Below are 24,817 nucleotides of genomic sequence, written 5' to 3'. Positions count from 1 at the left end.
TCTGGGAGCTTTCAAAAACTCCGATGCCGGGTCCCCGCCTCGGACCAATTAACAAGCAACTCAGGGCTCCAGGGATGGCAGAAACCTTGCGCTCCCCACTCATAGTGACTCGGTCACTTTGGTTTTAAACGCGGCCACCTGAGGATTTGAACTTGGCCAACGTGAGATGTCCTCCCCCTTTTCGTCAGTTCTCAGGGGCTAACAGTGGGCTCTGGTGTCAGGGGGAGGGTGCTCAGCTGCCAAGGAGACACCCTCGGTCCTGGACGTCACTGAGAGAGGCACCCACAGCCGGTGGCCACGGGACCACGGGGCCACGGTGCTGGTGGCGAGGTCTCCCATCATGAGGGCCATTTGCCTGCACCCTCAAGGGGACTCCATGCCTTGTGCCTCCCGGAGGGCTCTCAACACTTCCTTGGCTCCCAGACTGGGGGTGGGGACTCTCTGGCCATCGCATTCAGCCACGGCTGCTCTGCCGCTGAAGCCGTGTCAGATGACGTTCTCTCTCCCTGATCCAATTCCCAGAGCAGAGGGGTCCCTTTCTAGGCAAAGTGCTCCCCTTCGTGCAGAGCCTCCCCATTACCAACATCCCACACCAGAGGGCACCTTTCTTAAGATCGATGAACTTGTGTGGGTACGCGATCCAACAAAGTCCCCGGGTCACGTCCAGGTCAGTGTCAGTGTGGTGCATCGTGGGTTTGGACAAATGCGTCATGACAGGCGTCACCCGTGCGGCTTCACAGAGTCGCGTCACCGCGCCAAACACCCTCGTGCTCCACCGGGTCCTCCCTGCCCGACCCCGGCCCCTGGCGCCCACTGATGTCCGTGTGTCCCTCGTTCTGCCTTTTCCAGAATGTGCCGTAGACGGACTCACACAGCGCACAGCCTTCCCGACGGGCTCCTTTCCCGCAGTCCTGCACATCCACGTGCCGCCAGGTCTCTTCGTGGCTCGAGCGCGCGTTTCTGGTTTGTGCTGAATAATATCCCGCCGTCTGGAGGGACCATGGTGTGTTTATCTGTCCCCTGCTAAGGGCGTCTTGGTCACTTCTGAGTTCGGGGAATTATGAGTAAAGGTGCTGCTAACATCTGCGTGCGGGTTTGTGTGTGGACGCGCGTTTCAGCTCCTTGGGGTAAATGCCGCGTGGCCCCATTGCTGCCTCGCATGGTAAGTGTTCGGTTTTGTAGGAAACCGACAAACCTCTTCCGGGTTCCCAGCGCCATGGCGGGGCGCTCCCGTGGCTCCGCCTCCTCGCCGGCAGGTGCCGGGGTCGCCATCCCGGACTTGGCCGTCCAGTAAGTGTGTACCCTTTTTCTTACATGCCGTGCTCACCACGGTAAGAGTAGCTGCATCTGTCACCAGGCAACGTTATTACAATATCGTCGACTGTGTTCCCTCTGCGGTGCCTTTCATCCCTGTGACTTAGTTATGTTATGACTTCAGATTCTTTTGTAACCGTATCTATGTTTAAAAGGAAACTGTCTTGCAGCACCGTGCTGCATCTGTTAATCTACGGTTCATCTTCACAGACCGTTCTCAGCGCTCCAGCCCCTGCTCCGAGCCGTGCAAGCCCAGCCCTCCCAAAATTAAAAACGAAGCCCGTCCATTGTCAAGGGTTGCAGAGTGGAGTGGGGGCAGGGAGGGGGGAAGGGGCGAGGCGGTGCCATGGGGGCTGGTGCAAGCCCAGGCAGCCGGACGGCAGCGTCCCCTTCCCGTCCTGCCCTCGGGGACCTCAGGTGGGCAGCCTGAGATTGGCCAGGCTGGGAGGCTTCACAAGGCTGGAATCAGCCTCCAGATAGCAAGCTTCCTACCCGTCGTGTCAGACGGTGTGCAACCTTGTGTAGCTCGGTGTTTCCATTTCACCGATATTTGGGGTCGTCTGGGACCGTTCATTCGCTGTCACTGCTGGATGGCATTTCCCTTACAGACACGATGTTCTTGCTCCTGCCATTGGACACGGATGAGATTTGCATCTGTTAGCTCCTGTTGCACTCAAACCACCCCAACACTTAGTGGGGCTAAGCAGCAGCCATTCTATGAAGCTCTTCCATCCTGGGCCAGTGTGGCCGGTGGCCACCGAGCTGTCTTGTGCGTGGGCACCCGGCTGGTGCCTGAGTGACCTGGGGTGGCTGCATTCACATGGACAGCAGCCATCAGTGGAACCTGGCTTCTCCTGCCGGCGGCCTCGTATTCTCCAGGAAGTGCATCTGGCTCTCATGGCGGCTCAGGGCTCCCAGCACACAGGAGGCAGCCGAGCCCCACGTGGTCACGCTTTCCAGGCCACAGCCTGTGTCCTACACACAAATGTCCATTGGCCAGAGCCAGGCATGAGGGGAAGGGATGCCAGCTCTCCAGGGAAGAACTATGTCCACTCACCTTGGGCCACACTTGCCGTCACAAAGGTGGCTCCTGTGCGATCCTGCACGTCTCCCGGGCTCATGCATGAGGCTCACCATGGACTGAGGTGTGCACACTTTGGGCAGCAAGGGACTTCGCTTCTGGATTTTCCAGACGATGCCAGACAATGCTGAGTAACTGCTCTCTGAAGGGTACCAGCTCTGCTCCGCAGTGTCTGGGAGCTCCCGCGTCCGTGCCCTCGGCAGCGCCTCCTGTGTGCGGGGCTGAGCTTGCATCTTGCTGAGGCTGGACCCGCGTCGTCCTGAGGGCCAGCGCGGCTGGGCAGCTCTGCAGGCGCTTTGGCCGTTTTCCTTTCCACTTCCATAACTTGTCTGCTGCCATTTTCGTCCCTTTATTTTAAATAATTCACCAACTGTTTGTGTGCGCGCGTGAGCGTGTGTACGCGTGTGGCTTATCCTATGCACGCGCATATGTGTACTGTGTGTATTACGTGTTGCACACACACACACAGAGCAACACCTGCCTGGGACACACGCAGGCATCTCCTCCGAGCCCAGGGCTTGTCTCTCTGCCGAGCCTGTGCTGTCCTCCGAGCAGGACGGCTCATAACTGGGACGCGGACCAGCTCATCCATCTTTCCCTCTTGGGCTGCTGTCACGTGGGAGGCAACCTTCCCCGCTCTGCCTCATGAGAAGACACCCCTGTTCTTAGAAGGTCACACCGTGCCTGCCCGCCGCAGCTTTGGTTCTCAATCTGACAGGCGCGGGGGATAGGGGAGCCCGGGCGGTGCAGATCCCACCTCTCACGCGGACCAGCAGGGGTGTCCCCGCGGCCCCCGAGGTGGCTGGCTACGGGTCAGCACACTGTGTGCCATGTCCACGTGCCTGCGAAGTCTAGCAATTTCTGTTTTTCCATATTTGCTTATTTACCCCGTCTGATAGTGCCCTATAGTCATGATAACCGTCAGGTGTGACAGGGAAAGGGCCCTCCACAAACGCGTCCCTCTTGAGGACAGCTGCGGTCAGCTAGCCTCACATTTGTCCATCCTCTTGTTCCAGAGTAGTTTTCGAAGGTTTACATCAACCATGCGGGATTTTATTTCGCAGCCACTGCGAAGCTCCAGCGTTTTTTCCGTACTGACTTTTCCCACTCAGGAGCGCAGCGAATACTGGGTTAGGCTTATTCCCAGATACTTGTATACGTTCTTGATACGCTGAACTGTATGGTTTTTAAACTGCGTTTCCCGACTCAGTGCTGCGGGTCTTAGGGTCGGAGCTGACTTTGTTTGCTGGGAGACCTTCCTGCTCACCCCAGAGGCTGACCGAGACTGGGGCGTTCTGTGCAAGCGATCGTACCACCTGTGGATAACGTCCACTCCTTTCCTCATCAACCCTATGAACCTCTTCCTTTCCCTTGCTTTGCTGGTTCTCTGGGATCTTCAGTATCATGTGGACAGGGAGTGGGGGCGCAAAGCCCTCGTCTGCTAAGGCGGGTCTGTCCCTCGCTTGCTGAGAGTATCTATCCCGGGGAGGGTGGGCGGGAGGGCACGGAAGGCATTCCTGCATCTACTGAGTGGGCCCTGGGGTTCTCTCTGGGTCTGCCCCACGGCGTTGGCTGAGATCGGGTGCATGGAGTGGCTGAGCTCGCAGCACTCCAGCCTCCCAGCAAGGCCCCTTCCTACACAGGGAGGGCTGTCCCCCAGGACCGGGCAGAGGTGGGAGATGACCTGGTCCCCAGGTGGGGCCCTCTGGGGCATGTCCCAGAAAGCAGACATCCCTTGGTCAGGGCCCGTCCAACCTCGCACTTGGCTCCGGATTCAGGCCGGGTCGGGAACGGGTGTGTCTACCATGCTGGACAGGGAAGCCTGGGGTGCACCGGTCCTGAGCACACCCTGCAGGGTCCTCCTTGCTGGCCCACCGGCCCCAACCCTGGGTAGGAGCAGGCTCAGAGCACAATGCACATGGGAGCTCCCCCACGGGGCAGGGGCGGGGGCGGGGTAGAATGTGAGGAGAGGGGCCTGCTCCCGGCCTGGCCAGGCCTGGTGCGGGATCTGCCACCTCCGCCGTCCTCCGCCAGGGGTGGGGCCCATTCCCGAGCCTGACGCAGCTGCATATCCCTCCCTTGGACTTCTCTGGAAACCCAGCCCTGTCCTTCCCTAGCCTCACCACCTCCCCAAATTGATAGGTCCCCAGAGAGGTCCCCCCACCCTGCAGACAGGCACACCAGAGCCGTCACAGACGCAGAGCCCACCCTGTGTGTTCTGGAGGGGACGCCCTGTTTCCCGGAGACACCCCCAGCCCCACGTTCCCTCTTCCCAGGATGCTGTGTAAATACCGCCCAAAGCCACAGAGGTTGTGAAATGCTTTTGGTTCTGGCTGGAGGTGAGCGCCGGCCTGGGGAGCCCAGCAGAGGACAGACAAGGGTCGTGCCTGCAGTTAGAGACAGCTGCCCCAGGGAGGGAATGCTCTGCAGAGCTCGCGGTGCCCAGGGCTGCAGGCCCGGCCAAGGGATTGCCCTCTGCTGGGAAGGAGGACCCGCAGCTGTGCGGGAGGGTGGGTGAGAGCCTAGGCTCATGCCGCCTGGCCTTCCCTCTCCCCGTCCCTCCTTACCTCCTGGGACGGGGGCCGCACCCCAAGGCCTCACACACTAGCAGAGCCCGGAGGGCGTGGCCAGTGTGCAGGTGCACAGGGGTCTGTCATTTCCACGTCAACCTGGTGACCTTAGTAAGCCCCGGGTTGTTAAAACGCTGGTGCGTCATGGGTGCTGTGAGTGTCCCCGACAGCCGGCTCAGGACCCCTCCTTATGCCCTCCACATACCAGGGGACAAGGCCCGCTGGCACAGGAGGGGGGGGTCTTTGTGGGGCGCTCCAGGTCACACAGGGTGAGAGAGAGGCAGAGCCCGGACTGCACAGAGCCCAGCCTGTGGCCGGCAGACAGGTTCCCCAGCCATGCAGCCAGTGGCCAGCAGCCCCCTGCCCAGGCCAGGCCCTGGGGGCCCAGGAAGCACAGGCCGAGTCCCCGAAAACACAGGATGGATAATGCACAGGATGGAGTCCAAGGGGCACCTTCTTGGTCCCCACAGACCCTCAGGGCCGCCTAAACAGACCTTTCCCTTCACAAGGGAGGGAGGCCCCCTGGGGACGGGGCGTCCCGCTCTCTCTGAGGTGGGCCGAGAGGCCGGGCCGGGAGAGAGTCCAGCTTCGCAGCGGGTACACCCACCTTCGGCACCCCTGCCCACCCTTCGTTTGGAGGCCATGGGGCTGCTGTCGCTGCACGGTGGTGATGAGGACAGACACCGTGCATCCTTGGGACAGTCACCATCCCTCGCTCAGTGTTTCCTCGTCCAAAACTGGGGGCCAACCTGGACTTGGGTGGACATTGTCGCTCAGATGAAGCCGGTGCAGAGAGAGACGTGGTCTCTAAGGAGGGCGGAGACACCATGCTGGGGAGGAGCTCCAGCACCTTGAACTTAGGAAGTGGGGCTGTGTGACCGTGGGCAGGTCGCTTTCCTTCTCTGTTTGGGGAAGTGGGTGGGAGAGTCTCCAGGGACGCCTGGCAAGGAGTGATTTTATCCTCAGCCCAGGGGCTCGTCCTGGAGGGGCCATTTCTACCCCCCTCATCCCACACGGCTCAGCGGGCGCATGGGAGGGGCCCGGTGACCCTGCATGGCCTGTCATCCGACAGACCCAGTGGGGACGCCTTGTTCCAAGGGGGGGCAGCGGGGCTCCTGCACGGGGCGCCATTCAGTGCAGAAGTGCCAGGCACAGACCCATTCCGCACTCACTCTGCTGACAGAGGGCTCGGGGGGCTGCTGCCTGGGGCTCTGCCCACCCCTTCCTTGCCTCCACCGACAAGAAGGGATCAGCTACCCAGTTCTGCGAGCCCCTCTGTGCCTGGCGTGATTTTGCTCTTTCTTCTCAGGTCCCTGAGGTAGGGTTTGTTTCTGGTTACAGATGAAGAGACTGAGGGTCTGAGAAGCTGAGAAACTTGACCAGATGACTCAGCCCTCGGTTCAGAGTTCCATAGCCTGTGGTTGTTGGCGCTCGTCCCGCAGTATTAAGTGTCGTGAAAACCAACCAGGCGACTCTCAGCCCTGGATCTGGCTCGGAGCCCTCTGCTCCGCGAATCCTCACTCGACTCCCCACACCAGGGTCAGCAGCCTCATTTTAGCTTTGACCAAACTGGGGCTCAGAGAAATGAACTCACCCCAAATCCCCAGCTTCTAAGTGGGGGCTGGGATGGGAACAGAGGGGTTGGACAACCAAAGCTCCCTTGGGACCACCAGGTCTGCCGCCCTGGGGCCTTGGGGTCCTGGTGGGTAGGGGTAGGGGGCTGGGACCCTGGATAGGAGGGGTGGGGGCAACAGCTCAAGGAAGGTCAGGGAAGGCGTGGGTTCTCAGGCAGGTGGTGGGCCCCAAGTGACCCAGCCGGCGGGTCCCACCTGTTGTGGGGTGGCTGCAAGCGCAGGCCCAGGCCCAGGGGCTGCCCAGCGGTCAGTGACCTCGGAGATCTGTGCTGGGGTTACTGTGCCGGCCGCTGCCCGCTGCACCAGCGCGGGTCAGCAGGGCGTCCTGTTTTCAATTACAGCGCGGCCTCCTCCCGCTTTCCACACCCGTGAGAAGGCAATTTGGGGTCAAGGTTGGAAGGTTCCGCTGGCAGCCTCTCTGCTCCAGCTTCTGGAAGGCTCTCTGCTGCCCCCTGGCGGGAGCAGACTGGATGGGGCCTGCAGGCCACCTCCGAGACCAGCAGGGACTGGGGTCTCCCCGAAACTCCAGGGGCAGGCAGGCTGGTGGAGATTCCCTGGACCCGTTCCCAGGGTCTGCCGCCTCTCCTGGGCACAGAGCCAAACCCAGAGCTCTACTCCAACGGCCAGTCCCTCTGGCGGCCTCAGTTTCCCCTTCTGCTAAAGGAGGGTCTTAGAGAAGGGGGAACGGGAAGTGACCTTTTCGGGGCACAGGTTTCCACGGGGAGATGAAGATGTTTTCCAACCAGGGGAGGAGCGGCTGCACGTCACTGTGAATACACAAAACGCCACCGAATTGTCCACCTAAATGGTTAATTTTACGTGAATTTCACCTTATTTAACAAAATAAATTAAAGAAAAAGAGGAGACTGAAAGAATACCGAGTGGGTGAGAGCCAGCCGGGAGATGAGCCTGTTTCCCTGCCTGTAAATGGAGGATTCCTGGCGCCTGGAGGCCCAGATGAGCCTTAAACACGCTCAGCAGCAGAGCCCGCACGGGGCTGGGCCAGAGGCCACTCAGGTCGGGGACACTGGGCCACCCTCCCTAGCCCTGTTTCTGTTGCCCTTGGGAGGGACGCTGACATGCTAACACCCTCTTCTTGGACCCGCCCTTGGGTCGGATGGCAGACGCATCCCTTGAGGCAGGCAGGCAGGTGGTACAACCTGCTGTGTGACAGTGGGCCAGGCACCGACCCTCTCTGTGCCTCCATCCCCTCCACTGGAAATGGAGACAGGAACAGTCCCAACCGCGCAAGCCCGGTGAGGTCAGTTTGAGGACCAGAGGCAGAGCTCAAGCCGGACACACAGCAAGGGCACCGGCAAAGAGAAGATGCCCAGGGAATCCCGCCACTGTCTTCACTTTGACTTGGGGGAACTGGGATCTGAGGGGCCAGCAGGGGGCCTGGCCCAGGTCAGTCCTTCCAGCTCATCGCACTGGACGAGGTGCAGCAGCAGGGCGGGTCCCCGGGGACGGGGCCCAGTCCCTGGACACGCCCCTGGAGGCAGAGCAGGGGAGGGGCCTTGTGGGCTCCTGCGAGATCACGTATTGCTATGTGCCCCCACCTCCGTGTCTCCGTTTCTCAGAAACTGAGCCTCGCAGAGACACTAGGAGAGGCGGGGAGCCCACTCCCGTGGGGACAGGGGTCCTCAGGGCAGGGCGCCAGGGGCCAGCCAGGGCGCCCGCCCCCAGCCCCGCTCCGGGACCAGGTTGACCCTGCGGATGTTGAGCTCGGTGGCAAAGGTCCTGGCCTTCTGGTAGAAGAAGAGGGACTTCTCGCGGTCCAGGAGGAAGTTGTGGTAGATGGTGGCCAGGCGCGCGTAGATCTTCATCTGGGCCTTCTTGTTGCCCAGGTCCACAGCCGCCGCCAGCGCCAGCTGGTAGTAGCCGGCCGCGTCGAAGGGGTCCTGATGGAGAGAGGGCGTCAGGCAAAGTCGGGGTGTGGGCAGGGGCTTGTGAACCCGTGCCCGGCCTCCCCGTGCTGTCCACCCAGCTCCTCCCGAGGGAGCACTCTAAAACCCACACCTGGGGGCGCCTGGGTGGCTCAGTCCCTTGAGCAGCTGCCTACGGCTCAGATCATGATCCCAGGGTCCTGGGATCGAGTCCCACCTCAGGCTCCCCGCTTAACGGAGAGCCTGCTTCTCCCTCTCTCTCTGCCTGTCATTCTGCCTACGTGTGCTCTCTGTCAAATAAATAAATAAATAAATAAATAAATAAATAAATAAAATCTTTTAAAAAAGATAAAATAAAAAAATAAAATAAAACCCAGACCCGGCCTTCCCTCCGGTGCTCGAGACAGCTCCCGAAACAGAGGACAAGCCCAAAGTCGGCAGCCCTGGCTCCTCACTGCCCCACACAGAGCAAGGATTCGGGAAAAAATAAAAGCAGATACGCATAGCAGTTCAACACACACTCCCGAGCCCCTACTGGGCACCGGACCCCATGCGAGGCTGGAGCACAGCTGATTCTGGGGCCCACGTTGACCACAGGGGTGACCAGCAGGCTGTGGGAGCCCCAGCTGACACCTGAGCCAGCCCGAGGTGGAATGGGAGGCTTCCAGGAGGAGGGGACATCCCAACTAAGCAACTGGCCACAGTGGGTGGTTGGGGGGTGGTGTGAATCTGTGTTACGTGTGTGCACGCCTGTCCATATGGGGGGCACGAAGGAGCCTCTCTCCCTCCTGGGCATGTGCCCGAGGGGATGAAGTCGGCTCATGGCCCCTAATGGAATTCCAAGACCTCCTGGTGAATGACAACGTGTGCTGACGGTGCTCCTGGCACAGCTGTGCAGCCCCCTGACCCAACCTCCTGGGCCCGGGGACCCTTCCTTCCTGCCCCGTGAGACCACGGAGAGATAAGGCCCTGTCCCCAGAGCCTGGGCATCAGGTCAGGTACCTTTGGGCCCAGCTCCCTGACTCCCGTCTTGTACAAGTTTGTTCACCCCCCAGCCTCAGTTTCCCCTTCTTGTGCAGAGCTGCTTAGTAATCAATCACACAGAACTTGGGGTTCTAAGTTCTATGTGGCCCCATCCTCAGATGGCCCAGGGGTCAGGAGCTCATGTCACAGATGACCTAGGGCTCTGGGCATAAGGAGTGCAGCTGAGGTGGGCCACAGTCCTGCCCGACACCAGCCTCCGTGGCCCCTAAATGGGGGAGGGCCAAGCCCGGAGCCTAGCTTGGGACAGCAGATACAGACCGGGAGCATGCAGGGTCACTGAGTCAGAGAGCATGGGTTCCAGGGTCCCAGGACCTGGATCCCTACCATGCTGCTCCCAATCATACTCTGATTAACTGGCCACGCCCGGCCCCAGTCTCTGCCCTGTCCTGTGGGGCACCACTCCTCTAGAACAGTAAAGCATGTGAAGAGCCAACCACACAGAGCTGGCATCACACAGAAGCCGGGTCACATACAGCCTGGATTGCAGAACCTGGATCACACAGAGCCTGGATGGCACTGAGCCTGGATGGCACTGGGCCTGGATGGCACTGAGCCTGGATCACACAGAGCCTGGATGGCACTGAGCCTAGATCACACAGAGCCTGGATGGCACAGAGCCTAGATCACACAGAGCCTGGATCACACAGAGCCTGGATGGCACTGAGCCTAGATCACACAGAGCCTGGATGGCACTGAACCTGGATCGCACAGAGCCTGGATGGCACTAAGCCTGGATGGCACTGAGACTGGATCACACAGAGCCTGGATCACACAGAGCCTGGATGGCACTGAGACTGGATCAGACAGAGCCTGAATGGCACTGAGCCTGGATCACACAGAGCCTGGATGGCGCTGAGCCTGGATGCCCTGGGCCTGGATCACACAGAGCCTGGATGGCACTGAGCCTGGATCACACAGAGCCTGGATCACAGAGACTGGAATTCAGTGAGGTTAAGTCGCAGTACCCATCACTGCCCACAGGCTCCCCCAAAAACTGTCTGGCTCTGACATAGCAGGGGGCCGCAGTGACCACCTCTAACCACCAGGTGTCACTAGTGCACAGCCAAGGCTGCCCCAGGCAGGGAGTTGTGGGCCACCAACTGGGTGGGGGTCTTCCAGTGGCCCCCTCCAGCTCCTAGATGCCATTCGGGGGAGGTGAGGCTGGAGCGCCCCCCCCCCTTCAGCCAACACGGAGCAGGTACGCTGTGCAGCGCAATGCTATACCCAGGGTGGGGCGATGGGGGCATCTGCCCGCATAGGCGAGCGATGGAGACATCTCCAGGCTCTGGTCTGTGTCCACTGTGGGGCTGGGAGCAGATGGGAGAGAGGCCCCAGCTCCGGCTCCTCCAGCTCCGACAGGGCGGGAACTAAGCCAGGCTGCTGCAGTGGTGTCCTTGCTACAAACCCCGGGCAGGTCGCACCCCATCCCGAGCCCGTTTCCCTCTCTGTGACTTGGGATTCCAGGAAGGAATCACTCTACCCACAGGGGCAGGCTTCCTGGAGGAGGTGCCAGCATTTGGGCAGCACCTTACAATGTGGGTCTCGGGACAGTGGTGACTCCTCCCCCAGCCCCGGGATATCCTTGTCCCCCTCCTACTTTGGGGGGCTAACTCTCACTTGATTTGCTAAAACTCAGTTTTGCAGTTACATCCTCCAGGAAGCTCCCCTGACTACATGCCTTTCTGTTTGTTTTCACCCCATGGAGACCCATGTCTGCTCACACGTCAGCCTCCCCGGGGACGCTGAGCTCTGGAGGGCAGGGCTGGCCTGTGTGGGAGCTGGGACCATGTCTGCTGACCGTGCCTTCTCCTCACGGCCCGGCCTAGGGCTCCGGGGAGTTGCGGGACCAGGCTGGGGGAGGGCGGGGCTCCGGCCGGGGGTTCTGCGTGCGATCCCACGACAAGTGGGCCCCAAGTGCCCCGAGCCCTGCCCCCCTCCTGCCCCCACCCACCTTCAGGTCGTAGAAGATGATGTCGCCAAGCACCAGGTACACTTTCACGTAGTACAGGGTCTCCTCATCGAACTGCAGGGGCGAGCTACAGAGCGACAGAGCCTTGAGGTAGAAGTGCTCCGCCAGCTCGCCGTGGCCCAGCTGCTGGTGCAGGGCGGCCAGCCGGTGGTAGGCCACTCGCTCATTCAGCCGGTCTCCTAGGGACACAGGGAAGGGGGTGTGAGTGAGGTTACAGCTGCGGGGGTTGGGGGGGCACAGGCCAGCTGCAGCCCCATGCCCACACCATCTCAAAGCTCCAGCCGGTCACTTCTGGTCCCAAGACTCAGTTTTCCCATCTGCACAGTGGGCCTAATATTGCTTGCTCCCTGTCCATGTCAGAAAGGTAGATGTCCCAGCTCTGTGCCTGCACATGGCCGCCTGGAGGGGGTGACGCAGGCCCCAAAGTCAGACAGTCTGTGCAACGCAAGCACTGGGACTCCAGCCAATCTGCAGACATGACAGGGACCCTTCCTGGTGTATTAGCAGCCCGCCCTCCGCCCACCCTTGGGGCGTGGCCAGACCCCACTGTCTTCAGGTCCCTCCCCTTTCCAACCGAGCACTGTGGGTCTGCACACAGACCCTGCTGCGCACCGACTGTGTGCCTCTCTCTGGGGTGCTGGGACAGAGGGTGCCCGGCACTGAGGGGACCGGGATCCGCCCACCAGAGAACACGGGCTGGCTGAGTGTGGTGACGGACACTGATATGGCACGGCATGTATGCAGGGACTAGAGAGAAGCCCGGGGAGTCCAGAATGCAAGGCACACCGGCCAGCCTCTCGGTCAACCGGCAGACAGGGGGAGGACGCCACAGAGCCCACAAGGAAAGCCCAGCTACGCAGCGAGTGGGACATGTCCTGAGAGGCCCGAACCATCCCCTGGGGTGGATTTGGGGCCTGCTTAGCCCTGCCCCCCGGCAGGGGTGACAGTGGCCCCCAGCAGCTCCCAGCAGCCCCACGGGCATCCCGGGCTGTCCCCTTCCTTGCCCACCCCGTAGCTTTTGGAAGCGGAGGCCCCGCTGGGGCAGGGTACAGGGCTCACCCCGGGTGATGCTGAGCGCCAGGGCCACGTGGGCGAACTCCAGGCCTTCGTGCAGCGACTCCAGTCCAGCCAGCAGTGCCACCAGCTTGTTGCACAGACGCAGCTCGGCCTCCTGGTTCCCCGTGGTCACGGCCAGCGGCAGTGCCCGGTCCTGCCACACGGGCAGGCAGGTCAGGCTTCACCTGCAGCGGCCGCCCAGCCCAGGACCCGCCAGAGCCCCAGACATGCAGGGAGGTTCCACCCCATTTTCCCGCTGTGTCTTTATTCAGCTCTGGCCCCCGAGAGGAAGGTCAGCTTGGAGAGGCCCTGATAGCCCCAGGGCCACTGGGCCGTGAGCAAGCTGGGTGTGACCTGCGGCCCATCTCAGTAACCTCAGACCAGGTCCCCATCCCCCGGGCGATGAGAGCCCAAGCAGGAGGGTCCAACACCCCTCCGAGCTCTAAAAATACGTGTTTCTCTGTACCCCAGGGCAGGGCTGCGCTCCGCGAACTGGGCAGGCGGGGAGAAGCTGGCCTCTTTGGGAGGGTCCTGCAGTCCTGGGCCCTGGTGCCGGTCCCCCCACTGACGTACTGTCCCTGTCCTGTGCCCCTCTGAGCCTCCACTTTCTCATCTGCAAGACCGAAGCTGTTTGAGGTCTTCTGTCTCTCAAACGGTCCCTCCTTCCTCTGTCCCTCCCAGGTTGGGGGTGAGGGTCAAGATCACCCCAGGCAAAACCACCCAGAAACAAAGCAAGTGCATGGGGTGGCCCTCGTCCAGGTGGGAGGCCTCTGAGCCCCACTCCTGTGCCCCCACCCCTGAGGCCCACCCTCATCACCCAGCTCACCCGGTAGAAGGACACGGCTTTCTCCCGCTCCCAGGTCCCGTTGAAGAAGATGTCCCCAGCCGCCTCAAACAGCTCCAGCCCCAGATTGGGGTCCCCCGTGTACAGGGCCGCATTCTGCGCCACCTGTGGGCGTGCAGAAACTCTCATGAGACCCACAGTGCTCTGGAGGGAGCTCACAGCCTTCCCAGCCGCCCCCAGAGCCTCGAGCCTGCCCTGAGGACGCACAACATGAGCACTGGGTGTGTGTTTCCTGTCCCACACCTCCGTCCCTCAGCAGGGACTGGCCTGGTTCCAGTCCCTGTGCAGCTGGGGACATCAGCTTCCACTACGTCCCAGGGGAGCCCCATCCAGCAGGGGCCCCGGGAGTCGGCAGGTGTGGGCTGCTGAGGAGTCTGGGACCGAGCTCAGAGGGGGCCTCGGAGTCCCGCCGGCCGCTCCCAGACCCTGGCATTCTCTCCTCTGGCTTCCCTTCTACTTTCCCTCCGTGGCCCTTGGCAACACCCGCCAGCACCCTGCCCCTCTCTCCCACTGAGCGGCTAAGACTGTCGCTTCTCGGCTGCATCCAGCAAGATGCCTGGCGCCTAACAGGTGCTCAGCTAACACCAGGAGTGGACGAGAGTGGACCAGCCCCCGCGGGCAAGCCAGAACCTGCCGCGCTCCCATGCACCTCTGGTCTTTGCCCGAGAACCCTTCTGCCGGGAGCCCCTCCTCCCAGGTGGCCCCACTCACCCTGCTACTCAGAGCAGCCTCTGCTCACCCTCCTGGTGGCTCCTGTCTGCACACCACGCCCCTGCCCGCAGCCCCGAGTCAGCATGGTCAGAATTGCCTGCCCCCTCTCAGCCATCAGCTCCCCATCTGGGATGCTCAGCCCCTGGCCCAGGGAAGTACACAGCAGGTGCTCAAAAATGGAAACACTCATGAGCCTCACGAGTCTCTCAATTTACTCCAAATCATGTTATGTTGGGGATGCAACTGGAAATGGAGCTCCTGAGATGAATGTGTTTTTAAGGAGACAGGCCATGCGCTGCTGAAGCAAGTTCTTCCGTGTGTCAGTCAAGCGAACACATCATCTGCACATTTATTGAGCACCTGCTGTGTACCAACACAGTGGTGGGCACGGAGAGCGGCACAGGCCTCTGGCCCCGGGGTCCGGGATTGTTGTGGAAGACGCCGGGCAGTGGGGGTCGGAGGCAGCAGATGCCCGCGGCGGTCTGGGGATGGGGGAGCGAGCACCGGGGGGGGGGTGTGCACGCGCGCCCCGCCCTCGCACCTGGATGTACAGATCCACCAGCTCGTTCTGCCGGAGGATGTAGTAGATCCTCCCGGCCTGCAGCCAGGCGTGCGCCTCCTTCTCCTTCTCCTGCAGGTCGATGAAGATCCCCAGACTGCGCTTGGTGTAGTCCAGGGCGGACTTGTAGGCCCTGCGATGAGAGCCGGACAGTCAGCCAGCACCCCCCCCCCCCCAGCGGGCTCTTCCCAGTGCCCGTCCGGTGACTCCCACGCCTCGGGCAAAACTGAAGGAGGCTGTCTGGAGGGAACAGGGAGGAGGGGGCCACCCTGTCTCTGCCCCCACTCCCCAGACACGGGCATGCGACCCCTCCAGCCACAGCAGGGAACACCCGCGCTGGGCAGAGATTCAGAGATCACCTAGGCCAGTGGCTCTCGAACTCGGGTGTGACTGTACGGCCCTGCTCCCAGAGCTTCGGACTCAGCAGGTCGGGGGGGGGAGGGGTGCTGAGAACGTGCATTCCCAGGAGGCTCCCAGGTGATGTGGGTGCTGCTGATCCGGGGACCCCAGTTTGAGACACATTGCTCAAGGTCACCGTCCCTTAGTCCTGCTGTGAAACTGAGGCCCAAGGCTACGGGGTGCATCCTTCCCTGCCCCTCAGTGAGTCCCCAGCTGGGGGAGGGGTAATCAGTGATCTTCCTGGGCCGTCTGTTGCCCCATCTGATCTGTCACCATGGACAGGTGACCCTGAAACTCTGCCCGGGGAAGCAGGTGGGCCAAACAGCTACCTCTTGGTCGATGACAATCCTTCAGGTTCACGTGGCCACTGTCCTTACATCGGAGGGGACAGCTGGGGACAGGATGCCTGGCCCAGAGCTGGGCTGGCCGGAGGAGACTCAGGGCAGGCAGAGGCCAGCTTCAAAAGCCACCAGGACAGGAAGAACGGCCCAGAAATACACAGGCTGCCTCCACCAGGAGGTCGGGAGGTATGTGGGCGGAGGACACCTGTCCTGGGAGCCTCGAGCCCCGGTCAGGATGACCCCCGGGCCTGCTGGCTCAGAGCTGTCTGACACTAGGGGTGAAACGGTCCCGGAGGAGAGGCTGCCCCGGGATCAGGGCTGGTGTCCTCACCGCTCGGTGCCCAGTGACAGGTAGAGCTGGCTGATGGTCCCCAGGAGCTGCCCCTCCAGCACCTTGTCGGCCACCCTGCGGGCCAGCGAGAGCTGGAACTCGTGGTAGACGACACACTGGGCCTCGCTGCGCATGACGGTGCTATAGAAGTGACAGAGCCGCTGGACGGCTCGCAGCTGGCCTGCGCGGGGAGACGGGGTGGGGGGACACCAACGTCGGGCACAGCAATCACGTTTGCAGGGCTCAAAGGCCCCTGCTGTGTGTCTGCCTTTTCTGTGCCTCCAGGTGGGGTCATGGGAGATGGGGAAACCGAGTCCAGACCTGCTAGGCCACCTGCTCAAGGTTGCACAGCTGAGGGGCGCACCGTGATGAGCTGGTCACAGACACGGTGCTGACCATTTCCATAATTCCCAGGCCTGGGGCTCCTGGTCAGCCTCTCCCACCACACCAGGCTGCCTGCCTCTGCTTCCCCAAATCCCTCCTGGCATTCAGAGCATGCTGACCGGGCAGGGAGCACTGGCTTCCCGTGCTGCAGGCAGGTACGTGGAGTCTGAAGCCGAGTCCCGAGTCTGGAGCACACAGTGCACGATGGGGCTGGGATGCAGACCCGGCTTCCAGCTCCTTCACGAGGCCGGGCTCCACGCCCAGCCTTACTTGCCTCACCTGAACCAGGGGGCTGAGAAGGGTCAAGCGCTTTCCCCACTAGACGGATCCAGACATCAACGAGGACACAGGCCGTCAGAACCCTGTAACCCATGCTACCTCACACGTCCTGCTCTCCGGGACAGTCCCCATACCAAATCCCAGAGCAACTCTCAGTACATGTGAGGGGACGGACGTCTCACAAAGCACGGAATAAGACCAGAAATCAGCAGGAAGGAAGTTCGGGAAATTCACCAATACGCGGGTGCAAAGAACACGCTCCCAACGGCCCGCGGCTCGCGGAAGACATCACAATGGGAACAAGAAGGCACTTCGAGTGGAGACACAAGCACCATGTACCCACACCTACAGGACAGCAGGGTTTAGAGGAAACTTAGAGCTGGAAATGCCTACGTGGAAAAAGAAGACAAATTTCAGATAAAAAGTTTAAATTTCTACCTAAGGCACAAAAAAAAGAGGAAGTAAGTACACCCAGAACAAGCAAAAGAAGGAACAGAAGGAACAAGATTCAAGAGCCAAGATAAAATAGTAACCTCGAGAATAGAAAAGCCAAGAGAGAAAATGAATGAAGCCGAATGACGGATGCTTGGGAAGATGGACAAACGGAGTCCTCTGTAGCCAGAGCAGAAGAAAGGTGTGATTGGTCAGAATCAGCAGTAGCAGAGGGGACACCAGCACCAACCCGACAGAAATGAAAGGATCGCAGAAGAGGATGAACCATTTATGCAAACAAAGGTCAACCTTGATACAACAGGCAAACCCAGGGAGACGCACACTACAAACCAGCTCAGAGAGGAGGCAGAGCGACCCTTGGTGTCCCCGAGGGTCAGCACGGGAGAAGGGGATGCAGGCCTTGTGAGCACAGCCAGAACCTGCCCGAGGCTGCGGGGTGCATCCGGGGACCCCGCTCTTCATTCCTCCTACAGGTCCAGAGGGTCCCCTTCCAGGCTCAGTGCGTGTCCTATATCCCTCAATGGCTCCCCAGTGCTCTCAGGGAAAATGCCAGGCCACAGCCTGGGTTCCCTGGCCCCTGCCTAACCAACCCCCAAGCCAAGGTTCTCACCACCCACCACCCAATGCACCCCTCCCAAACTCGCATCTCCCTGCAGGGCCCAGCCTACTCACCCCAGAGCTTTTGCATGGGCTGCACCTCCTGCCTGCCCTCCATCCCATACTTGGCCAAACCCTCCTCAACCCTCAGGTCCCATGAGTCGGGGCCAGGAGCCTCCAGTCATCACGAGCACCACCCCGTGTGCCTCTTGTGACCTGGGCATCTATTTCCCGCACTTGTCCACCAGCCCATGCGGGTGCCGTCTACGGCGGAGCCGGCACAGGGCCTGGCGCACTCCCCCAACAGCCGCGCCCACCCAGCCTCCAAGGCACCTGCAAGTCTCTGCAGGCTTCCGCCATTCAACACTCTCCATGGTGGAAAAACCACCACTTGTCTCGGGGTCGCAAACCCCGGGCGTGCTCTGGGCAGAAATGGAAAGAGAACACGTTTTCTTTCAGGAACCCAGCGTGCGCCACCCAAACCCAGGGACGAGCGGGGCGGGAACCGGGCGTGGCCGATGCTTACCCTCCAAGTGGTCGGTCTCCACGGCGACCAGAAAGGCCCATTCATAGTAGCACTTGCCCTGCCGGGCAAGGGCCCTGCGGGTGTACAGGTGGCCCAGGCGCAGGAGCACCCAGGTGAAGTCCTGGCCGCACTCCCTGCTGGGCAGCCGCGAAAAGAGCCTCACGGCCTGCAGGAGGTAGTGCTGTGCCAGGCCCTCCGCGCCCGCCTGCAGGCACAGGGCCCCGAAATTGGCCAGGGCCACTGCCTGGTTCCTCATCTGGCCCCGGGTCCTGGCCACACGCAGGGCGCGGTAGTAGCCCTCGGCCGCCTGCCGGGTCCTACCCATCCTCTTCAGGGCCACGGCCGCCATGTTGGCGACCACGCCCTCTTGGTCCACACTGGCCACGGCCACATCCAGGACGGACTCGAGAATGTCCAGGGCCACCGGGCTCTGGCCGTGAAGCACGTACAGCCAGGCCAGCGCCACCACGTAGTCCACGGCCAGGCGGCCGCCGGCCCCCGCGGCCGCTTCCACAGCCTGCATCATGAAGGAGATGGCCCGGGCCTGCTGCCCGTGGCGGCTGTGCAGCTGGGCCAGGCTGGCACAGAGGGGGCCGCGCAGCGCCTGCCCCGCGCCCGGGGCCCACGAGGCCAGCGAGGCCAGCGCCTGCCTGAGGTAGTGTGCCGTCTGGGAGGGCGGCCGGTGCAGCCGGGGAGAGTTCTGGAGGACCAGGTCCACGCTGCGCAGCGTGCTGCCCGGCGAGCCCCGGGCCCGCAGCGAGGCCACCCGGACGCAGCCGAGCGCCAGGTGTGGCAGGCAGCGGCGGCTATAGATGTCAGCCAGCAGCAGGTATCCGGCCGCCGGCCACGAGGCCTCTGGCGAGCCCCAGGCCCCATGCAGCAGCAGCAGCCTTTCCAGGAAGGGCAGGGCCTCCTCCGGCTGCTTGAGGCGAGCGTGGTGCTGGGCCAGCAGGAAGCAGGCCCGGGCCTCGGCGTGGGGGCTCCGGCCGAGGATGGCCCACCGCAGGGCGAGCCTCAGGAGCTCCGACTCGGCCTCGGTGCTACAGACATGGCCGGGCGTCCCCAGGAGCAGGGCCGAGGCCTTGGGCACCACCTGCACGCACCTGTCCCTGTTCTTCTGCTTCAGGTGAACGGTGGCCAGGTTGGCGTACACAGCCACCACCAGGAAGAGGTCGCCAAAGTGGCCCCCCAGCGCCCCCAGAGCCTCCTCGAAGTACACGCGGGCCTGGGACAGCTTCAGCCTGCGCGCACAGAGCCGCCCCAGGAGGAAGCAGAGCCTGGCGAGGGCCATGGGGAAGCCAGCCTTCTTGGCCACCCCCCGGGCCTGAGCCAGGAGCTCGGCCAGCTCTTCCTCGTCGGTGAAGCCACAGAACAAGGTGCTCAGCCCTGGCAGGGCGGGGTCATACAGGCCACGGAAGCAGGCCTTGTACCCAGGCGCGTCCAGGAACAGCAGCAGCGAGCCCAGGGCCTCTGGGTGGGCCCAGTCAGCCCCCGAGTCCAAGCAGAAGGAGGGCTCCTCGCTGTCCGGTGAGCTTGTACCACTGGACGCCGTGCACAGACCCCAGGACACCGGCTCCTCAGGGCAGGCCTGGCCGGACTTGCATTGTTCTAGAACATTCTTCACCTTCTGTAGGGTCTCGCGTGGCTCTGGGTGCAGGCAAGGCAGAGGCATTTCTGAAAGCACCAAAACCCCCAGATGGGTTAGAGTCTGATCGGGGTCCAGGCTGGGGTAGGGACACCCCTCAGAGCCTCAGTGTCCCCGTCAGGTACTGGCTGAGCCTCCCCGACCTGAGCATTGAGATCTGCGTGAAATGCTGAGCCCAGAGCCCGGCACCCAGCACTCGGTAGGAACACAGGCATGGCTACAACAACAGGGATCTGTCTGGCCAAGCTTCTCACCCAGTAACCCCTTCCTATGCTTCTCGTTTGAAAGCACCACTCAGCAATTATTCAGTCCCTTTCCCTCCAGAAAGAATTAAAGCCACTTAATGGACAGACTTGTCCACGTTCCCGGCTCCAGCCGCCTCCGTGGGATTTCCCAGGGCTGGGGGGTCTCCTGTCAGGTGCAGGACCCCTGTGAAATCATTACGAGCCAATCAGAGCTATGGGTCAGCTCGTGCTCACAAGCCGTCCACAGAGCAGAGGAAACCCGCACTGCTGGAGGCCAGCGAGGTCTGTGTCCCTCCGTCCCGCTCGCGCCTGGGACCACGTCTGGCAGGAAAGATGAGGAATGGCTCCCAGGGTGTCCACCTTCCCCCCGGCTGGTTTGAGCATCCGAGGCCCACAGCTACTAAAGGGATGAGGTGATGGGGAATCTGGGGACACCCGCTGCCCCAAAGCGCCCGCCCACTGGACTGCTGGCTTTGGATGGAGTCAGTGCCCGAGGGCACATCCAGGGCCGAGGAGCACACAGCTATGCTTCCTGCTGGGAAAACACAAGCTTAAAAGGGAATGTTTGGAAGGAAAGAACCAGGATCTAAAGACTCTTCTGTTTCGAGTTCACTTGCAAAAAATATGGTCAGAACTCTCTTTATCAGTCTGTAAAGGCTAGGAATAAAAAAGAATTCAGTGTGGTTCAGGGGAAAATGTCTGACCCGACTACCTAATGTGCGGGTGGGAATGCCCCCTCCCCCCCCCCCACCGAACCCGGCAGGTCCTGCCTCCCCTCACTCAGCAAGCCCTGGGCTGCAGGGAGGGCCCAGGAATAGCCCTGGAATATCTGGAACCTTCCTTGTTCAGTACCCTACGTGGCCCTTCCCTATTTGCATCTAGGTGGACCCCATTCCCAGGGAACCCCAAAGGGGCTTCAGGCATTCAAGTCCCCAGGATCTCCCTGACGTAGACCCTCTGTGGGGGGACGAGATGGTGGTGTGGAGGGAGGAGGGGGTCTCCCTTAACCAGCTCCCAGGGGAAGAAGAGGCAGGTCCTTTGTCAGCACAAAGCCCCAAATACAGGCCCTGCACCTCCTTTACCCTCTCAAAGCAGAGAATTTCAGCTAGTCTAGGTTTCAAGAGAGGAACCCATGGTCAGGCATGGCTCGGACAATGGAGGAGACACCCCACTTTGCTGGGGACAGAAAGGGGGGCCAGGCATGGCTCAGACAATGGAAGAGATGCCCCACTTTGCTGGAGACAGGGCAGGGGGCCAGGCATGTCTCGGACAATGGAGGAGACGCCCCACTTTGCTGGGGACAGAGCAGGGGGGCGAGGCATGGCTCGGAAAATGGCGGAGACACCCCACTTTGCTGGGGACAGGGCAGGAGGGCCAGGCATGGCTCAGACAATGGAGGAGACGCCCCACTTTGCTGGAGACAGAGCAGGGGGGCCAGGCATGGCTCGGACAATGGCAGAGACACCCCACTTTGCTGGGGACAGGGCAGGAGGGCCAGGCATGGCTCAGACAATGGAGGAGATGCCCCACTTTGCTGGAGGGCTGGCGTGTTCACGGGGGACCCACCACACCAGCAGGGGGTAGCGTCACCTTTACCCCATCCACCTTCCCTGCAGGGCAGGACGCCCTACCCACCTCCCCTCCCCCACGGAGGTGTGAGGTCCCCGCCCAGCACCCATCTGTACCCAGCTCTGCAGCCCCTGCCTGGCATCATCCCCTGAGGCCCTGCCCCGTCCCCACAGGAACTCTGCCCTGTGGGAAGCACCTACCTTGTTCTTCAAGCTGTTCAAACTCAGCTTCTTCTAATCTGTCTGAAATTGGAGAGAAGAGAAGTGTCACCCTCGGCCAGCACTTCTGGGAGGAGCCATGTCAGGAGGGGTGGCGCCAGGACAGGAACATTCCAGCAGCCTGAGTGGCAGTGGGGCTGGGGATCCTCCGGTCAAGGGGCTGAGGATCCCCATCTTGCAGGCTCTGCCCTGCTCCTACCCTCCCCAGAGGCCGCGGGCTTCTGCCACCACCGCTCTGGGAACAGGAGTGCGCTCCACACCAGGGGCAGCCCTCCGTCTCACGGGCTCTCCCGGGGAAGAGGGGAAACTCCACCTGCGCCCCCACCTTCCTCATGCCAGGGCTGGGCCTTCCCTAAGCCTCACTTTCCACCTCCTGAAAATGGGCTGACGCTAGCAGTTGGCTGGGAAACGTTGTATGAGCTGTGAAGTCAGGTATGACAAAGGCGAGGGCTCGCGGGAAGCGCCGGGGCTCCCGGAGGAAGAGGACCCCCGGACGCTCCCCCCCACACACTGAGAGGTGCCGACAGCCTTCCTAAAAAAGAAGACATCCCCCGCCGGGCTGGCTTAAGCCTTATACGCTAAGCTGAAATCTAAGTTTGCCTGTTTGGGAAGAGAAACCAGTATGTGGGACCCGAGAATACTTAACTCCACTGTCGGTGAGAAGCTCCCGCAGCGTGTGTCAGCACACAGGCCGCGAGCAGTGTGCACGCAAGTGTGTGTGTGCGTGACGTGTAGGTGTGTGCGCACGTGTGTACACGTGATGTGTAGGCGTGTGCACGTGTGTGCACATGTGATGTGTGCATGTGTGTGCATGTGTGATGTGTAGGTGTGCACGTGTGTGCACGTGTGATGTGTGTGCACGTGTGATGTGTGTGCATGTGTGATGTGTAGGTGTGTGCACGTGTGATGTGTAGGTGTGCACATGTGATGTGTGTGCATGTGTGATGTGTGTGCATGTGTGGTGTGTAGGTGTGCACATGTGTGCACATGTGATGTGTGTGCACGTGTGATGTGTGTGCATGTGTGATGTATAGGCATGTGCACGTGTGCTGTGTAGGTGTGCACATGTGCACGTGTGCTGTGTAGGCGTGTGCATGTGTGATGTGTAGGTGTGCACATGTGTGCACATGTGATGTGTGCACATGTGATGTGTGTGCACGTGTGATGTGTAGGTGTGCGCTTGTGTGCACGTGTGATGTGTGTGCATGTGTGATGTGTGTGCATGTGCACGTGTGATGTGTAGGTGTGCACATGTGTGCACGTGTGCTGTGTACGTGTGTGCACGTGTGATGTGTGTGCACGTGTGCACGTGTGATGTGTAGGTGTGCACATGTGTGCACATGTGATGTGTGTGCATGTGCAGGTGTGCACATGTGTATACATGTGGTGTGTATGTATGCGCGCATGTGTGTGCACGTGTGATGCATAGGTGTGTACATGCGATGTGTAGGTATTGCGCAAGTGTGTGCATGTGTGCGTATGTGTGCGTGTGATGTGCGCACGTGTACACGTGTGATGTGTAGGTGTGCACATGTGTCATGCGTGGTGTGTGCATGCACGTGTGTGCGTGTGTACACACGTGTATTCCCCTCCACTCCCGGGCTGAAGGAACGGGCTATCATGGCGCGCCCACGGCAGGCAACCAGCAGGTCTGCGCCATTCCCTCTGTCGCTGACGCGCCCCGTACCTCCCCCGTGCCACTGTCTTCCCTGAGGACCGGGCGATGTGGCAAAAGGGAGCAGCACTGTCTTTAGGGGGCGGCAGCCTTGGGGTCCAGCCCGTCCCCACTGGTCAGGCCACCCGGCCAGGCCCCGCATCTTGTGGCGGGAGAACAGTCACACACAGACTGTGGGAGAGGCGGCACGTGGGCAGCGGGCCAGCCCCAGGCCTGAACGCCACCCCCGCCCCAGGCCACAGGGTCTTAGGCCAGCGCTCCTCAGGTATCAGGGAGCCTCGGGGCCATTTGAGGGCATCTCCCTGCCCCTTACTCTGTCCCCTCTTTGAGTCTGGCCCATCTGCTGCCCCTAGAAGTCCCGGAGGCAGCCACAGCATCTGCTGGTCCCTTATAAGTGCCCAGGGGTTGGCATCCATTCACTCTGTGGCCTGACGGAGGAAGCCGGGCCTGCTGGGAGGGAAACGGCGGGCAGGGGTTGCTGTGAGCAGCACGGAAGCCAGAACCATCACGCTCCACCGAGTGAATAGCAGCACGTCTAGGCCTGGCTCTGGCGAGCTAGAGCCCAGGGCCTCCCAGGACTGGTGGCCACCAGTCGGTGCGGCCCCATGGGAAAGCGGTCGGGCTCCAAGCCCTCCCGTCCGTCTGGCAATCTGCCCACAAAAACCGTCCTGAGCACCCAGCTGGAGGGGGCGGCCAGCTGCAGGTCCTGTGACGTCCCCACAGCCCGTGGGAGGCACAGGAGGAGCAGCGCCCACCGCCGGCACCCCCACACCTACCCAGGCTGTACACGGTGCAGACGTCCGCGCCAGACGCCCTGCTCAGGAGCTGCCTGGCGTCCTCCTCAGAAAAGCGTCCTTCATTGCTGAAGAATGACCTTTCTTCCTCATTGAGAAAAATCACATTTTCCAGCCTAGAAAAAAAGAAGGTGCTTTATTTAAGACAGCACGTTTCCTAAGGAAGACCCACTCTCTCATGTGACAAACAGGCCCCTCACACCTGCTCTGTGCCTGGTGACAAAGACAAAGGACAGAAACAAAATAGATCCTGCCCTCAAGGCAGCCTCAGCCGGCTGGAGACAGATTCCCAGGGGCTGGAGAGGCTGCTGCGGACCCAGCGGCCACGGCAGCCTGGGAAGGTGAGCTCCTAGACAGCCTGCAAAGCCCCACTTCAAATGTCCCTTCCCCTGCAAGGCAGGTGGTGACAACTGCAGGCAGAATCAGTCCCTTGGCGTCCTGAGCCCCCGCGGCTCCTCTTTCAGCCTGCACGGGTGCTCCCTGCAGTGCCCCCCACTGACACCGGCACGGTCTGCGCCAAGTCAGGGAGATGAGAAACTGGAGGCAGAGCAGGGAGAGAAGGAACAGGCGATCTGCGGCTAAAGGACTAGATCAGCAGCACAATAGGAAGCTCTGAAAAGCACTCGAAACCGGAAGGAGCTGTTCTGAGAAGTTAGAAAAGCTCAGACGGCATCGGGAACAACAGGACCGTGC

At 61.4% G+C, this 24,817-nt stretch overlaps 1 protein-coding gene across 5 annotated transcripts in view; it reads right to left on the bottom strand.

Moving 5' to 3' along the window:
- Window positions 1-7,392: 7,392 nt before the first annotated feature.
- SH3TC1 (SH3 domain and tetratricopeptide repeats 1) overlaps window positions 7,393-24,817 on the bottom strand; it is a 48,535-nt gene continuing 31,110 nt past the window's right edge. For all 5 annotated transcript variants that reach the window (XM_045777070.2, XM_087864313.1, XM_045777071.2 and 2 more), the window contains 9 exons: window positions 24,107-24,240; window positions 21,638-21,679; window positions 17,979-19,652; window positions 15,740-15,920; window positions 14,651-14,801; window positions 13,381-13,503; window positions 12,558-12,708; window positions 11,481-11,677; window positions 7,393-8,500 (listed from right to left, as the gene is read on the bottom strand). In XM_045777070.2, the coding sequence (XP_045633026.2) occupies window positions 8,243-8,500; window positions 11,481-11,677; window positions 12,558-12,708; window positions 13,381-13,503; window positions 14,651-14,801; window positions 15,740-15,920; window positions 17,979-19,652; window positions 21,638-21,679; window positions 24,107-24,240 (2,911 nt within the window). In that variant the 3' untranslated portion in view covers window positions 7,393-8,242. The remainder of the gene's footprint in view (window positions 8,501-11,480; window positions 11,678-12,557; window positions 12,709-13,380; window positions 13,504-14,650; window positions 14,802-15,739; window positions 15,921-17,978; window positions 19,653-21,637; window positions 21,680-24,106; window positions 24,241-24,817) is intronic.

This window comes from Ursus americanus, chromosome 8, assembly GCF_024610735.1.
Source record: "Ursus americanus isolate L20-20 chromosome 8, mUrsAme1.1.p, whole genome shotgun sequence".
NCBI lineage: Eukaryota > Metazoa > Chordata > Mammalia > Carnivora > Ursidae > Ursus > Ursus americanus.
The sequence above is the reverse complement of the archived record's forward strand: the minus strand, read 5'-3'. Positions and strand labels throughout refer to the sequence as shown.